This window comes from Oncorhynchus clarkii, unplaced genomic scaffold, assembly GCF_045791955.1.
Source record: "Oncorhynchus clarkii lewisi isolate Uvic-CL-2024 unplaced genomic scaffold, UVic_Ocla_1.0 unplaced_contig_1025_pilon_pilon, whole genome shotgun sequence".
NCBI classification, from domain to species: Eukaryota; Metazoa; Chordata; class Actinopteri; order Salmoniformes; family Salmonidae; genus Oncorhynchus; species Oncorhynchus clarkii.
In genome coordinates this window covers 30089-47424 of record NW_027258253.1, presented here as the reverse complement: position 1 = coordinate 47424, position 17336 = coordinate 30089, and the positions used below count along the sequence as shown (strand labels likewise).

Below are 17336 nucleotides of genomic sequence, written 5' to 3'. Positions count from 1 at the left end.
AAATTAAATTATATTTCAAATTAAATATAATCTTTGGGAATGTAGTTAAGTGAAAGTTGTCAAACATATAAATAGTAAGGACACCCCCAATAAAACTACTTTATTAGTACTTTCAAATATTTGTACTTTAGTACTTTACACCACTGGCTAATGGCCGACATCGGCAACTCTCGTTGGGTTAATGAGGCAACTAGTCACACCTGTGACAGGTCCTTTAAAAGGAGAGGTGGAGGAAGTAGACCATAACTCACAGATGACAGAGACACCCAGTCAATCCCTTGGAAGAGTGCAGAAGGTGAGATTGTGTCATTATTTAATAGACTATCTGCATCTCAAATGGCAACTTAATTTTATGTGACCCTGGTCAAATGTAGTGCACCATATAGGGTGCCATTTTGTGGAGTGACCCCCTGAATTTAAGAGCATAGACTAATAGTTACCTTTGCAGTAAAGAGGTAGTCTATGACTCGCTCTAGGATGCTTCCCCTTCCCTATCTAGTGCACTGTGGGCCTTTGTCAAAGCTGGTTCACTACAACAGGAATGAGGAGCCATTTGGGAAGGATAGATTTTCCTGTGTGCCAGGCTCTTCAACCACATACAATAGATTAGATACCTGAATTTTGGCGGAAGAATTGTAGCGCCGTGTTGCCAATACTCGGTTCTTGAGGTCCTCAGGACTGGGTTTAGCAATTGTTGCTTAAGTTTTGTACTTAACACAGGGTTTCCTTAACCTCTCCTCTAGTACCCACAGCCATTCCAAATGTTTTAAAATGCTCAACTAATCTCTCTCGTTCGCTCTCTCTCTCAGGAGACTATCACCATGGCGACATTAACCATCATTCTGCTTGTCAGCACAGCTTTTGCTCTGGGAGGTAAGAGTGATGTACCTCACACTTACTCCCAAAATGTTAATAAACATTAGTGGGTGTTGATCTGTCCTCTACACACACGTATGTATTAATGTTTCGTTTCATAACGAGTTGTCCCTTGGCCAGCCATTATCAACTGACACTGGAGAGAGGTTTGTCTTGCTCAAGGGCACATGGACAGATATTTTAACTTGTCATCTCAGGGATTAAAACTAGGAACCTTTTGTGTTACTGGCCAAATTCTCTAATCATCTAGTTCCAGAAATGTATATTGGTGTCTAGATGCTGGACTGCGGTATTCTGATATGAATGGTTTGATCATTCAACTGGCTGTATGATTGGATTGTCTACCAACTATCAGAAAATAACACTGCTACAATTTACCCCCACTTTCAGTCTTGGTTTCATCAGCTGTTTTCAAATGACAGAAACTGAATTTTGACTGCACAGGACTTTTAAACAAGTAGCAGAATTTCAATATTTAGCCAGGAAGTACCAAGGTTACATCTGAAATGGAACCCTATTCCGTATATAAACTACTTCTGACCAGGGCACATATGGGACGCAACAGAAGATTACGGCATGCATGTGCTGCAATGTTATGTCCACATTACAATGCATGTTACTTGTGTCCAGATGCTACGATACGACCCATGACCCCCTGTGAGCGTGCTAGATATGCTGCGACACATGGCCCAATTGGAGCCTACATCCCCACGTGCGACACCGCTGGACGATACACCCCTAAGCAATGTTCGGGCTCTACAGGTTAACACGGACGCACATACACATTTAATTCAGTTGAATGTTACACATACAATATTTACCCATTTTACTGTAACATGTCTATTTCTGGTAGGTTACTGTTGGTGTGTGACCACTACTGGACAGAAGATCCAGGGTACGGACACTCCACCAGGCACTGCTATCAACTGCTAGCAACTGTTCCAAGGGGTGTGTTTGTACATACTCATTCACTAAATGTTAATTCTTTGCAGCTGATTCTGGATGTTAATGTTTTTTGTCTAATTTTAGATGAAGGGCATTGGAATGGAGTCGTTGAAAAGATGGACAGTTGTCTTTACTGTACTACAGGAACTGATTCACATCCCATTTAAATACATGAAGAAATCCAGAGATTAAACTGTTGATTTACTTACTTTATTGTTGGTGTGATATGCTGAACAATATATCTGAACCAGTCCATTTCTGGGAAATGGAGGAAGGAGTAGGTTACTATTACCGGCAGTTACAAGAATTGAAGGTAGTCAAATTCCACGTGACCATTTAGTAATTAGGCTTCTCCAAGCTCTGATGCTGGTGATGGTCATTAGTAGTCTACCGCACTTGCTAACTGCCTGGTACTCAGCACTCTATTGTCCCTCTAATCACTCTGTCATCAATGCAAATGTAATTTGAAAATCAAAATCGCTTAATGAGCTCTATAACCTATGCAATTGCGGGAGAACAGCCTGATGGCTTGACTTTAAAAGAGGATCCCATCAGCTTCTACAGGCTAGATCTACTATATTTACAGCACCAGGCAAAGTTTGAACACACCGACTCATTCCAGGGTGTCAGTAAAAATATTTTCTGCAGTGTATAATAGTGATGACATCGAGTATGAAATAACACGTATGTCTTAAACAAATCAAAATATTTTGATATTCTTCAAAGAAGCCACCCTTTGCACACTCTTGGCGTTCTGTCACGATGATTTTCAATCCCAATGATGACTAATCAATTGCTTTGACCAATCCGAGGTTTGTAAAACAATGGGTTTAATTAGGCAAAGACTCAGATTATGCAAAAGATTAACACATTTTATTCAGAACTTTCTGAAGTCCATTATACAAAGACATCCATTTTGTACTGGTTCCTTACTTACGGTTTAATTGTTCTTGGTATTTTCTTAGGCACATTTTGTTCTCTCCCAGTCCAACCTAGTTGGAGTTGTTTAATGTTACACCTCCATATCTGCAGTGGAAGATGGTGGACCTAGAGCGGTGTTATTCAAACCATGAGTCATACCTATGATCGGTCTTCTCACAAAAACGTCTAGCTTCCGTACAGTTTGACCTACAAATTCGTATGACCACTCTCTGGAAAGGGGAGACCCTCACGAACACGGTATTCTCGATTTTTCTCTACATCCTCTACATCCTCGTCAGAACGTCTACGTGCCAACTTCTGTTTGTAAAATCTTTGGGCTACAAACTAATGTGACCCCACTTGTCACAATGTTCTCCGTTTTGCCGTTAGGGGAGGAGGCCCTGGTGCAATCCACCGTGCGCCCAGCGGGAGGCCCTGAACTGCCCATGGCCAAAGCCACAGGTGCCGGGCGCCGCTCGAGAGGTCTCTTGTCTAGCTGGAGGATCCATTCGGAACGCCATCAACCGGGAAACAAGAACCACAACCTTGGCCAGACCACTTGGGTCAGCCGGGTAGGTCCACTTTAAAGACAGGGTTTGAGAATATGTGTCTCTGGCGCCGATGCATTACGGGATGACCACCACATGCATCGCAGCCTGGGTGTGTCACTCCCCGCACCGGAACACCAATGTAGGGCCACTGGGTCGGCTGGATCTCGCACGAACGGTGCGCGGCTGGAGCGTATCGAAATAGGGGTCAACCGTCTCCGAAAGGGGCTCCCCTGATAGAGGCCAATCCACATGGGGCGGGAGGAACCGTCCATCAGAACACCAGCCGATAGGGGCCCTCCCAGGTGGAAAACAAATGCAAATCGGTCAGAGGAAATTAAACTGTCTGGACAACAGAGGAGAACCATGGAGACGCACCGTGAACCAAGCGGGGGCTCAATATCCTCCCACCGCCAAGCTGGGAAACATGGATCATAAGTTAAGACAAATCGGGCGCCGATTTTCAAATATTTTTGCAGGAATCATTGCGAATGATTTTCCGAAGATTGTATCACCGCCGGGCTGGGCAACCTGAGCTTTTGCTATCTTATCCGCCAAGGCGCTAGACGAGGGGCTTGTTAAACCACCAAATCGGTCACCGGCGGAAAAGGTCCAAAGTACCATGGTTCGGAGGAGCTCACATCCCTCGTGTCCGTTTCTCATTTTCTATCCGGGCTGAGCAGTTTGGCACCGCTCCCGTCTCTCTTGGACATGGAACTCTTGTTGTCAAAAACCAGGTTTCTGATTTTGCGCCGGTACCTGTCTGGTCCACCTGCTACTGAGTGTGTCATCACCGGACAGGCCTAATTGTTGACATAAGCACTGTCAATCACAGGGCTTTAGTGTGCGCTGCGCCATTGGGGGTCAAATTCCGATATACCAAAACTTCAATAACTCAAAGTCCAATCTGGATGGGGGGTTTTTTGCACTAAAGGGCACACATAGACAAGCATTTCCATTAAATTAAAACCGTTTTTGTATAAACATTTAAGTGTAGGTTACAGGGAGCATAGGTTCCTTTGAATGCAAACTTTTTAAACATGGTATAATTGTTGCCCATCACGAGAGAGGGTATGAGCCGAAATTTGACCTCTAGCCCCTCAATTTTTTTATAATTTTTTGAAAATTACAGAAATTGGTCTAAAAAAGAGTTCCCACTTTTCACTGGTGTGCATCGGGTGATTGGATTTCGGCACCTGGTAACCTAAATTGAAAAACGGTTCTCAATGCATTTACCGGTGTTCCTAATCTTCATGCCCGCTATGGGAGCACCCCACTACGGCCCTTTATCAATGGGGGCCGGCCTGAGTGTTTTATGGAAGGTTTCAAAAAAAGTTCTGAAAAACGGCTAAGCCCCCACACATCTCAGAAATTACACTATGTTTTCTGTGCATCTGGTGATTGAACGGGTTACCAGTTGACGATGGGGGGGGGGGGGAGGCGGCGGCTCCTGGTGCCACCAGAGCTGGACTGGGTGTCCATACACGGGTTAGGGAGACCCCATAGGGGGGCCCCACACCCCTCACCAAGGTCACCTGGTAACCCAATGTAATTCAATGACAGATTCATACTTCTCTCTCATTGCACTAAGTGCAGCATGGTGATTGAACTGGTTACCAATGGAGCTCCATATATCCATGCCTCTGGGCTTACTCTCTCTACTCTGCCTGCCTGCCCTCTATCTTGGCCTGTCACTTCAGCTCTGTGCACCTGGTAACCCATAACACCCTGGTTATTCAGATCCCCAGGCCTCTATACATTCTCAACTGTGACCAAATGACACACAAAGACAAGGGTGAATTTCAAATACATTTTCTTTATTCATCAGTGAATCATGGATTGATTTGTCCCTCAATTAGTGACTGCGCCCGGCAGGCGTTATGAGGCAAACTATGGTACCGGTAGTACCGTGCCTGCGTTTCCAGAGAGTGACACATATGGTCAGCCACAGTTCCCCGGTCTGTAACCGACCCTTGGTTAAAGTTCAATGTGGCAACGCTTCGTCAAATTGTACCGAAGTCACTTTACTTCCAATGCCGAAATCTGCAAATATCTGGCCCACATACTCACAGAGATTACAGTACGGTTGACCGCGGGATGTGAAAAAGAGTTCTGTGTCTGAGGTCATTCCACTCAGATGAGGCCTGATCTGATGGAATCGTTTAAGCTTTTGCGACTAGCAAACCCGTATCCGGGAGCGTAATCATAGCCTCATGCATTAGCATAACGCAGCGGACATAAATACCACTAGAAACTTTTCCTATTCATGAAAATCGCAAATGAAATGAATAAAATATATTCAAACAGAAGCTTAGCCTTTTGTTAACAGCTGTCATCTCAGATTTTCAAAATATGCGTTACAGCCAACGCTAGACAAGCATTTGTGTAAGTTTATCATGGCATAATGCTATGCTAGGCTCTGCTGGCAGCAGGCAACATTTTCACGAAAATAAGAAAAGCAACCAAATTAAATCATTTACCTTTGAAGAACTTCGGATGCTTTCACTCAGGAGACTCCCAGTTAGATAGCAAATGTTCCTTTTTTTTCCCAAAATATTATTTTTGTAGGCGAAAACGCTCCCGTTTCTTCATCGTGCTTGGCTGAGAAATCGACCGAAAAATGCTACTACTACAACGCCAAACTTTTTTCAAAATTAGCTACATAATATCGACAGAAACACGGCAAACGTTGTTTAGGATCAATCCTCAAGGTGTTTTAAACAAATATATTCGATAATATATCCGTCGAGGCAATTGGGATCTCATAAGAAGCGATTGGAAAAATGGCTACCTCAGTATTTTATGCAAGATTTTCTGCGGGAGACACCATGTGACCACATGCTATATATGGTACCTTACAGCCATTCTTCAATGGAAATGCCTAAAAAGACTTCACAATGCTGTGGACACCTTGGGGAATGCGTGGAAAATGTAAGCTCATTCGTAGCTCATTCACAGCCATATAAGGAGTCATTGGCATGAGGCGGTTTCAAAAAATGCGGCACTTCCTGATTGGATTTTTATCTGGGTTTCGCCTGTAACATCAGTTCTGTTGCACTCACAGACAATATCTTTGCGTTTTCTTTCCAACGCTGTCAATTATATGCATAGTCGAGCATCTTTTCGTGACAAAATAACTTTCATCCAAAATGTTTAATAGCGCGACCTATTAGCAAGAAGTTAAGTGGAAACGTTATTTTCGTTTGAGTTGGTTGATCAAGGACGCAAGACGATGTAGAGAAGCTTCTGCAATGAGTCATCTGTGTCAACAATAGTTTGAGGGACGAAGCAATGGCCATGCACGTATGGGTGCTTCCGGGAATCAAACCCATAATTCTTTGGTTGCAAGCGCCATGCTGTACCAACTGAGCTACAGGACCACAGACAACAATAGCCAACGTTACGTTTCTCTCAAGATTAGAATACTTGTGCTGTAGCTATACAGTAACACGTTAGCTAACGTGCTAGCCACAGTAGCTAGCCAGGGCTACAGTTTGCATCCATGCAATACTTGTGACATACATTTAAATCAGGTTTAGCTCATGTCAGCTACAATGTAGCTGGAATCATTTGTAATAACTGTTTATTGCCAAGAGTGTGCAATGCTGCCATCAAGGCAAAGGATGGCTACTCTGAAGAATCCCAAATATAAAATATATTTTGATATGTTTAACACTTTTTGATACCTACATGATTTCATATGTGTTATTTCATAGTTTTGATGTCTTCACTACTATTCTACAATGTAGAAAATAGTACAAATAAAGGCCTTGAATGAGTAGGTGTGTCCAAACTTTTGACTGGTACTGTATACATATTGGGGCGGCAGGGTAGCCTAGTGGTTAGAGCGTTGGACTAGTAACCGGAAGGTTGCAAGTTCAAACCCCCGAGCTGACAAGGTACAAATCTGTTGTTCTGCCCCTGAACAGGCAGTTAACCCACTGTTCCTAGGCCGTCATTGTAAATATGAATTTGTTCTTATAAAAGGTAAAAATATATATACAGGAGTAAGCCTGTTTTGAGTATTTGTTTAATGGCCTACTGATTCTGTGAGCACCAAGCCTCATGCACCAGCAAAATGTTGAATTAAGCAATTTCACAGATTCTGCTGTTTTTCATCTTTGCTATGCTGTAATAATGGCTTTATAATTTTTAGTCGTTAGATCAGACTTGTATTGCTTAACATTTGCTTAATTAACACTGTTCCAAATGGTCAGAAAAAAACATTATTGTAATCTAACAGCAACTGTTTGGCACACATACTCACGCAATGTTTACCTTCCTTTTTCTTGATCTCCAGTAGTTTCCACAACTAAGTCAAATGTCTTCCGTACCTTACATTTTGACATTTCGTGTATAGTTAGTGAGAAAGTCCATATTGCAAATGTACGGTCCCTTACTAGACGTCCGAAAACGTTTGTAAAATTCGCGGTCGGCGTCGGGCCGTGCGGTAGGGCCGGACCTACCGGGAAGTCATCAAATGAACTTTGTTAATTTTTCCGCTGTCCCGGAAATTCCCACAAGAGGGCATAAGGAATCATATTGCAATTGTACAAAACATCACGAATCACGACGGGGCCTTATCTCGAAAACTGAAAATATTTTGAAGCCGAAACTTGGTGAGCGTAGGTTTGGCATAATGGGCAGTTGGCCCTGAACAAGATGGCGTCTAGGCCTCAACAGTTTTTGAGTTATGGCCATTTCTCTGGGATTAAAGGTCCAAAATGAAAATAGAGAAATTATTTTTCCACTTCAGGTCAAAGTCAAGGAGCCTCCAGTGTCAATAAAAAAAGAACCAGCCATTTATGTATCGTCATTTAAGAGAAATCGTACAATGACAAATTGGTGATGTTCACAAATAGGCATTTTTTTTCAACAGTTACAGATCCAGTTGCAGGGTGTTCATACGAATCTTTTTAAAGTGTGCTGCGGAGCTCTGCGAGATTTCTGTGATTTTCTATGATTTTCTGAAATAACACACACTCACTAAACCCTCCGTAAATAACTAAGTTCTTAACATAAAGACTTATAACTCAGGATTCTGTAAAGGCATACCCCAATCAGGATATGAGTTTATTTATAGGTTCCTGTGCCAACCGGAAGTGCCTTAAATGGTGTCATAGTGGCAGTTCCCAAGGGTTAAAAAGGTCAGATCTTTTCAAAACTTCATATGTGTGATTAGGCAACCCCCATAAACTGTAAGTCAGTCATTTCTCCCAACAGATCTCAAAGAAAAGCTCCCTCACACACACACAGGATGGATGGAGTGACAAAGTGCGGTGCTTAAAGACACAGAGAGCAGGCAATGGCATTACCATAATCCCTAGGCCGTGCCGAGTTCAACGAGATATCCCGCTTGACCATAGCTCGCTCGGTCTAAGCGCAGCGACCATTAGAATAGTAGGCCCAAAATGAAGCCTGCCCCACAACGTCATTTGATTTTGGGTGACAGTGAGAGAACCGTTAGGGTGAGAAGCACAATTCAAACACAGGAATGTTCCCAAAGTCCTCCCGATCCGTGCAAACCTTGACCGTGTGGCATTAACCCTTAATAGTTAAAAGAAGGTGTTTACATCAAACAGTTTGCATTGACTTCTCTCCCCATAGGAATACATTGCCTGCACCCCTAAATTCAACCTGAAGCCTATATGGGTTATGAATGCCGTATGAACCTGTCTTCGGTAACAGTCCATCAGGCCACTATGAGGTCTACCTGTGTTAATTCTAAGCTTCCTGTGCCAACCGGAAGTGCCATAATTGGTGTCTCGGGCTGTTTCGAAGGGTTAAAAAAGTCAGATCTGTCCAAAACTTCATATATGTGATTAGGCAACCCCCATGAACTGTAAATCAGTCATTTTTCCCATAAAATTTCAAAGGAAAACTAAATCACACTAACACACAACTTGGAAGAAGGGACGTATTGGTGTGCGTAGAGACAGACAGTGGCTGCAATAGTTAGCTTTGTTCGAGCTAAAAAAGAACCGTCAGACCTAGAGTTCTAGACCTCCGGTTACGTGGCTCTAGAAGGTTCTCGGACCGAGGAACAGCCTCGTACATTTGCAATGACTTCAATTCATTTTGACCATTACGAAAATGACGTCATTTAGAAAAGTCTCAGAGACGCAAGGCTAGGTGCATTGAAACCGGCTCGGCCCATAGAGACGGACCCCAACGTTTCTGTCCGATAGCTCATTCAAGGACCCCGTAGCAAGGCATGTAAAAAAGTGAATTTTCAGCACCAATTAGGGTTTTGCTCGGGTACCGAAGGACCTATCGAGCCGAAACTCGGGATTCGGGGTCGCCTCACATAGGCCTACACATAATGTCCGAACTGGACCCGCAGCTAGAACGTAACTATGTGTTTTACGTTTTTATTATGTTTTAAACTGAAGGCGCTGTGAATTATGGGCCTGCTCTGACATATGTGATAGTTGGCTTCTAAATGAGTTGGAAAAAGTGGGTTTGGTGTCAATTGATATCAGTTTGGTGTCAGAATGACATCTAATTGACTGATGGACACTGACTTGCTAGTTGACTTTTGTACATTTGCAATGTGTTTAAACGGAGAGGGATCATCACCAAAATGGCATTCTGAAATCAACACAAAAAATGGCATCACCATAGTCTCCAGACTGTGCCGGGTTCAACGAGATATCCCGCTTGACTGTAGCTCGCCACCTGTTGGATTTTTGAAGTGTAACAACTGGCACTTGCCATATGGCATTTGCAATCAACTTTGCACGAATCAACGCCACATTGGGTGGTATTGGACATCGTGTATATGGTTTGTCCAATGCCAATGTTTTGCCATTCATTTTTGTCCATTTCAGGGGGGTATTCCCTTCCACCGATCTGACTTCCCCTTTCCCTCCTAAGCAACTAGTAAACATTCACCTGTTTGGTGTTTATTTTTCACATCCTCCGCATCCATTTAGCTGTCGATATTACTGTGTTCGGAGTTTGTTATAACCAATTTATTGATTTGATTATGATAGGCTATAGGTCAGTCCCTATTTGTCACATGCATGTGATGCTTACATGTTTCACAATAAGAGAGCAAGGCTGAGGAAATAGGTCCTGCTTTTTGTAAACAAGTTAGGGATTTCGCTAACAGAACTTTTCAGTCAGAAACAAGGAAGAAACTAAATGGCTGAAATTATGTTGCGTCTTCAGCATGGACAGCACAATAAACACTTGCTTGTGGTGCCTTTTCGCTGCAGTAGGGAGGAGAACGAGACAACGTGCGCCTGTCACACAGGCACTCGCTGTCATTTCTTTTAATACAGTGTCACCATCGGGCTCTTTCTTGAGTCGTTTGTGTGTCTTAATTATTTAATCAAACAGTGTGCTTAAAGCATCAGACAAGCTCAGTGCCTATGTAGGTGATTGTATTCAAACACATAGGGTGTGTCTGATATGGAAAAATATATTTTAACATTACAACAGGATGACTCTCGGTCGACAAAGATTGTTTGTTGTCGGGGACAGCCCTACAACCAGTCTTACCCTTGCTCTACTCAAAGGGCTGTATTGGAATGGCTTCATACAGTATCTACGTGTTAATCATTGACTATATTGTCTTTTTAGACCAAGAGAAACAAAGTGGAGCAAATCACTGATACAGATGCAGGTCATAAATGAAACTCTAATTTCACTGAATGTAATCCTTTTGCATGTAAAATGTAATTTAGTATGGACATATATTGAGCAGAGGACTAATAGCAGAGTGCACATGTTATCCTTTCTTTGGGTACTTAACTTCACAAAGTACACAAAATTGGCTAATACATACTTGCCTCAGAAGGTTACATGTTTTCTGACTTCTTTACCTTGGTGAATGCTGCTTTGCACACAGGTCCCTCTACATCTGTGGAATTCTCTGAGATGGCAGTTCAGGGGACATCTCACCAGGGACAATCTAATGAAAAGATCCTAAGTGAGTGTGTCTCCGGGGCCTGTCAGACCAGGGCTCTTGACCTCCCGCCAATCAATCTGGATGCTTTCAACCCGATTATCATCCGGTTTCTGGAAAAACTTACTGAGGAGTATGTCCAAACTTCTATTGTAGTATTTGAATGCAATGTCACCTGGAGGATTTTATAAATTGTATGTGTGTTGGTGTGCTTTTTGGTGCTAAAAACATCTAATTATCTCCTATAGGCAATGGATGCAGTAAAGCATTGTCAGGATGGACCCTGTAAGTCCCTTAACCTTGAAAATGATTCATAAATATATTAATAGATGTTTCAAGAATATTAGATACAAGCCTTTTATCTATCTACAGTATCATCCACACTATCACAAACAGTTACATTCAAATAGCTTTTTAGTAGCCTACTGCTTTTCATGATTTCCAATGTATGCCACTTTCATGATTCTCATGAACATATGTAAGATGGTTGGTATCTCTTCGAGGAGCTTGGTTTCAGAGCCCGGCTATGAGTAATCTACCTACACTGTTTTCGGTCCTACATGTGATGAGGGCACTGCTTGCAGAGATGTGCCTGGAGATTGTGCGGTTTGTATCTGAGGCCATCCTGAAGGTCATCATCCCTGCAATTTTCCGTTTTGTACGGACATACAGCCATGTGTCTCCAGTATCCGGCAAGTCTCTGACAGAATCAGAGAGATCCTCTAGCACAAACCTGAAGGTTCGCAAGAGAGGCAGCAGCAAATCCTCAAGGTCTGCACGGCAAAATCAAGCTCTTCTCGTAACGGGTATCTTCAGTCATTCCTAAAGAAACCGGTTTCACCTAACTATTCATAACCCATTTTGTGAAGATATGTTTTGTTATCTGTGTAAGAGTTTACCCTTAATGACCAATTTAATTGATTACTGAATTATGTATTAATGTCACTACCGTGTCTACTATTGAATATGGAATGCTGTAATGTTTGCTTTGTATTCTCAAAGGTCTCAGACAGTGTTGCCAAATACTCAGGGAGATGGTGAGTCTATATCATCTGAGCCACTCAGGGACTTTTTGGGGATTACTGAGGACAGTCTCCTCACTGGTGTCCAGGATTCCTTCAAAGAGTCGCTGAACAATGTCCTCTGTATCCAAAGAGAGGACCAGGTAGACACTCAAAGTCTATCCCGGGTTATTGTTGGAGAAGTGTCAAAGAAGGTCAATTCCATAATCTCTGTGGCCATCCAAACTCCCATCTCTGGCCGAATGTCCCCTGTTATTTTTGCCAGTGGTGGTGTCTCCAGAACCAAGGTTGTTGAGGAGATGGTGTCTGGCGTTTCCAACATACTTCAGATGTATATTAATGGGAAGAGTGTTGAGCAGATTGTTGTTCTCAGAGAGGATGGTGTTGATGTGGATATGACACATTTAACAGGACAGGTGATGACAGCCCTCAGTGGCACTGTTTTGAACTTCAGCAATAAGGAGGAAAACGATCCCGACAAGAGGGAACTGCTTTGTGTTGTTGCTGACCATATGAAGATGCTTGAAGCTTGTAAAAGTCCTGAGGAGATGCTAAAACAAGGAGAGAGCAACCTCAATATCAAAGGTGCCAAATCTAGTCTTCGTCTGTCAACACAAAGTATGGACAGACTACTCACTGGGGAGTTTCAGACCAAGGCCACTGAATCGATCCGGGAGATTGTTAAAAGATTCAGGGGTTGTACATCATGTTGTTCTGGCACTACATCATCTAGTCCAACTCCTCGGATAGGTGAGATCAGAGACCTTATGATTGACCCTGAGGCCTCTGAGTTGGTAAGTACCTTTGTTTCAGACATGGACAATCTTACCCAGTCTATCAGGGCATCCTGCTCTCCTGCACAGAGTGAGCAGATCCTTCTTGAAAACCATCAGAGTAAGATCTGGTCTTACACTGTTGGCTGTTACTACGACATGAAAAATACGCTGAAGAGGATTCTTACCTGTCCAGAAAAAGGGTATCTCGCAAGTACAATGGCTCCAACTTTGTGCCTAGACATCGGTCATTCCAGTAATGGTGAGGCTGACACATCGGACTCCATTTCTTGTAAACCACTTTTAATAACCCCCTCATCTATGAATGAACAAAAAGGACAAAGTGAGACCTCAAAACCTCTCTTGGCTCTCAAAAAGTATTTGCAAGACCAAGTCCTCCTTGACACCACAAAAGCGATTGCCAGCCAGGTTCTAGTCTTGTATAAGACTGAGGTGATGGGGACGTTCTCATCTTCTGTTGGAGAGTGTGATTCTGAAGAGTCTCTGGAGGCCATTCTATTTGTGGATGGCATCATGTCTGACTTGAATGATTTCACCAGTTCTTGTTCCCCCTCACCATCTGAGTTGTTAGACAGTGAACAATGTCTCTCCCATCTCACTTTTCCACTTGGTCTGCAGGACAGCACCACCAACAGTGAATCTACCCGGAGTCTTCCAGTTATAAATATGAAGAAACTCTCCAGTGTGTCTTTTCAGACAAAGGCTAGAAAGGCAGTGAGTGAAGCTCTGAGATCTGTCAACCCCTTTACAAACAGCTTACTGGGAGACTCTGAAGCATCTAAATTACTGGACACTTTTGAAACAGATGTGGAGACTATTGTTCGGTCCATGCAGGCACATGAATCTGAAAATGTCAAGATTTCAAAAGTGAGCACCCTTTCTGCTGCTCGTATTATATATCATAGATTTCGAGAAATGCTGAGGCGGTTTCTCACTCCCTGCCAAGACTCTGTAAAGGTCATCGATGGTGTTACACCAATACATGATGAGACTCTCAAACAGGCTCCTAGTGAAAGTTTAGATTCTCAGGTGACTTGTAATAGTGATTCTCTTGAAATCCAAGCGGACCTTCAAGCCGGTACCAAGGAGGTCATTAGTCAGATCCTCACTGTGTATCACTCTGAGGAATCCATGGAGGAATGCTTCTCTAGCCTAAAAGGAGATACAGAAGACCTGTCCAAGCTTTTGGATGATGTTGTTTCTCAGATTGACGTCCTTGCCGCCTCCAAATCATATTTATCTGTTGATGACTATGCTGTCAATACACAGGACAATTTGCATGGTGAGATCAACAATGATGAGGAAGAGGCATCCTCTAGAAGTCTTAAATCCACAGCCTTTGACAAACTATGTACTGAGGAGTTTCAAACTAAAGCCTCACATATGGCTGGTGGGATCCTTCAATCAGGGTTGATTGGCATTGTAAATACCAGCCTTGATGGTAGAAGTGCAGACATTTGTGCAGAGTCCAGTAATGAAGGTGATGATAGAGATGTCAAAATCCTTCAGAAGAGTGTAACTCCATCTTTGTTCACCTCTTTTCTGCACACCAATTCTGCAGCATCCAACATTGTCATAAGCATCACTAAAGACCTTAATAGCTTCACCCAGATGACTAAAATGTCTGATGCTTCAGTGTCTGGCCAGTTAGAGAGATCACTGTCAGCTTCAACCCTTCCTGTCAGTGTTCACAACGGGGCCAATGTGAAAGGAAAGATCATTTGGCCAGGCACTGTTAACCTGTTCAACAATCTGTTCATCAAGGTCAAGGATTTTTTTGCCCAGCAACAACCGGTCCTCCTAGACAATGTGGTTGAGGCCCCCAAACATGCCGCATCCATATGCAGAACAGCTACTTCTACACAAATGACTTACAATGAACATGAAGGCAGCCAGACCAGCATGGTAAATTATTCCAAAGCCTTAATTAGTCAGACTCTGATGACAATCCAGAGGAGAGTGTCTATGTCAGAGAGGATGATCACCTCAGAGAAAGGCCTCTTGACTCGTTCCATCGTGGGCTCCATGTTGGAGGATGTTGACATGGTGAGAACTGATGGACACGAGATACACGAGATAGCGTTCGCTCATTTCCAGGATGTTTTCAGCTATAGGCAAAGCCTTGTCCAGTCCCTTTACTTCCTGCTATAAAAAGAAGAGCACCTAATCTATATTTAAAAATAAATATTTGAAATTAACATAATTGCATTAATTCTTCATGTTGAGTGTTTTTCATTATATGTTATTGGATGATATAAAGTGTAGTAGTAGTAGTAGTAGAAGTTGTATAGTTGACTATAGTTGACTATATACATACATTAAAAAATTATAAGAATAGTGTGCACTTCTAGGTACAGTTGAAGTCTGATGTTTACATACACCTTAGCCAAATACATTTAAACTCAGTGTTTCACAATTCCTGATATTTAATCCTAGTAAAAAATCCCTGTTTTAGGTCAGTTAGAATCATCACTTTATTTTAAGAATGTGAAATGTCAGAATAATACTAGAGATAATTATTTATTTCAGCTTTTATTTCTTTCATCACGTTCCCAGTGGGTCAGAAGTTTACATACACTCAATTAGTATTTGGTAGCATTGCCTTTAAATTGTTTAACTTGGGTCAAACGTTTCGGTTGGTCTTCCACAAGCTTCCCACAATAAGTTTACTGAATTTTGGCCCATTCCTCCTGACAGAGCTGGTGTAACTGAGTCAGGTTTGTAGGCCTCCTTGCTCGCACACGTTTTTTCAGTTCTGCCCACACATTTTCTATAGGATTGAAGTCAGGGCTTTGTGATGGCCACTCCAATACCTTGACTTTGTTGTCCTTAAGTCATTTTGCCACAACTTTGGAAGTATACTTGGGGTTATTGTCCATTTGGAATACCCACTTGCGACCAAGCCTTAACTTCCTGACTGATGTATTGAGATGTTGCTTCAATATATCCACATCATTTTTGTGGATATCACATCAAATAAAACTATAAATAATCTTATCTAAGTCCTTTACAATTTTAGGGGGTAAGTCAAGTGACAACGAGACATAAACCAATCTGGATAACCCTTCAGCTTTGGATAATAATACTCGACCGTATAACGAAATATCTCTCATCAACCAGAGGTTCAATTAGTTAAAGTTCAATTCACTCCTTTGTTTTTCATCCTTGCATATAACAATTTCAATATAAGTAACCTTATCTTTAATTGGGATACCAAATACTTCCTGTAAAACACAATCCTTGAATGGAAATAAGACTGACTTACTGATATTCATTTTCAAACCCGAAACTAAGGAAAAGTCAGGAAACTGCTTTAGAAACCTCATTCCTGTCTCTTAAAAATATTACAATTCGCCTAGCATTAATAGAAAAAACAGAAATGGACATTTACTATCACAGTGACTAGATGAAGAATATTAAACTTGTATACGTTCACATGAACCAGGGTCTCACAAAAAGAAAAGTTCTTACTAGTTGCAAATAAAAACAGTCCTTTGCACCACACAAGTGGGTGACCTAAATTCTATATATATATATATTTATGCAATTGCACATAACATTGTACCATAAATTGGTAAAAACTAATAGCCATCAAGCTAACATTAAGTGTCAGTGCGAATTTCCCTGCCATAAAATAAATATATATATAAAAAAAGTTTGTTTTCCCCCATCTCTCAGCCTACCCAGGCGGTGCACTACATCCAGAGAACCTGCAACAACATTTCGCTCCTCCTATTGCCCTGCAAATGTCCTTCACTCTTGCTTTGATGTTCTCGTTAGATTTTTCTGCTATTCCATAAATTTGAAGATTCCATCTCCGACCGGTCATTCTCGTTTACCTTTTGACTCCATTTCAGTGAGTTTCTTCTCCTGCTTTGCAACCTGAATGTTCAATGTTGCGTTCTGCTACTTCAGAGTTTTTACTTCCTCAGCACTGAAATCAATCGATTTCTTCAGGTTAACAATACTGACAGTGTTCTTTTACACCAAATTCATGATGTTATCTGTACTCTCTTTGATTTTAGCCGTGAGGATGCGGACGATGTTGTCCTGAAGCTGGCTCATTGATGGTTCACTTCTCAGCTTCTTTGGAAGTTGCTCCTTGGTTTGGGTATTCGGGTATGAATTGCATTCACCCCCCTTTTTTACACTGCAAGCATATGAGTGAGTTTCAACAATGCCTCTTTTCTCCTTGGAAGTTTCAACATCCATTATCTCAGCAAAAGTTTGGTCATGTCCTGATTACATGCTACTAGCTATGAAGACGTTAGCAGGCTAACTTAACGGCACATGCTGAAACATTTCGATAGCTAGCTTG

General features: G+C 42.1%; 1 protein-coding gene across 1 annotated transcript; it reads left to right on the top strand.

Annotated features, from left to right (window-relative positions):
• The first annotated feature begins 264 nt into the window (after positions 1–264).
• LOC139396380 (equistatin-like) lies at positions 265–2495 on the top strand. The gene is made up of 5 exons (XM_071143415.1): positions 265–295; positions 810–873; positions 1507–1638; positions 1730–1824; positions 1906–2495. The coding sequence occupies exons 2-4, from the start codon at positions 822–824 to the stop codon at positions 1807–1809; spliced, it is 264 nt and encodes an 87-aa protein (XP_070999516.1). The 5' UTR covers positions 265–295; positions 810–821; the 3' UTR covers positions 1810–1824; positions 1906–2495.
• The last annotated feature ends 14841 nt before the right edge of the window (positions 2496–17336 follow it).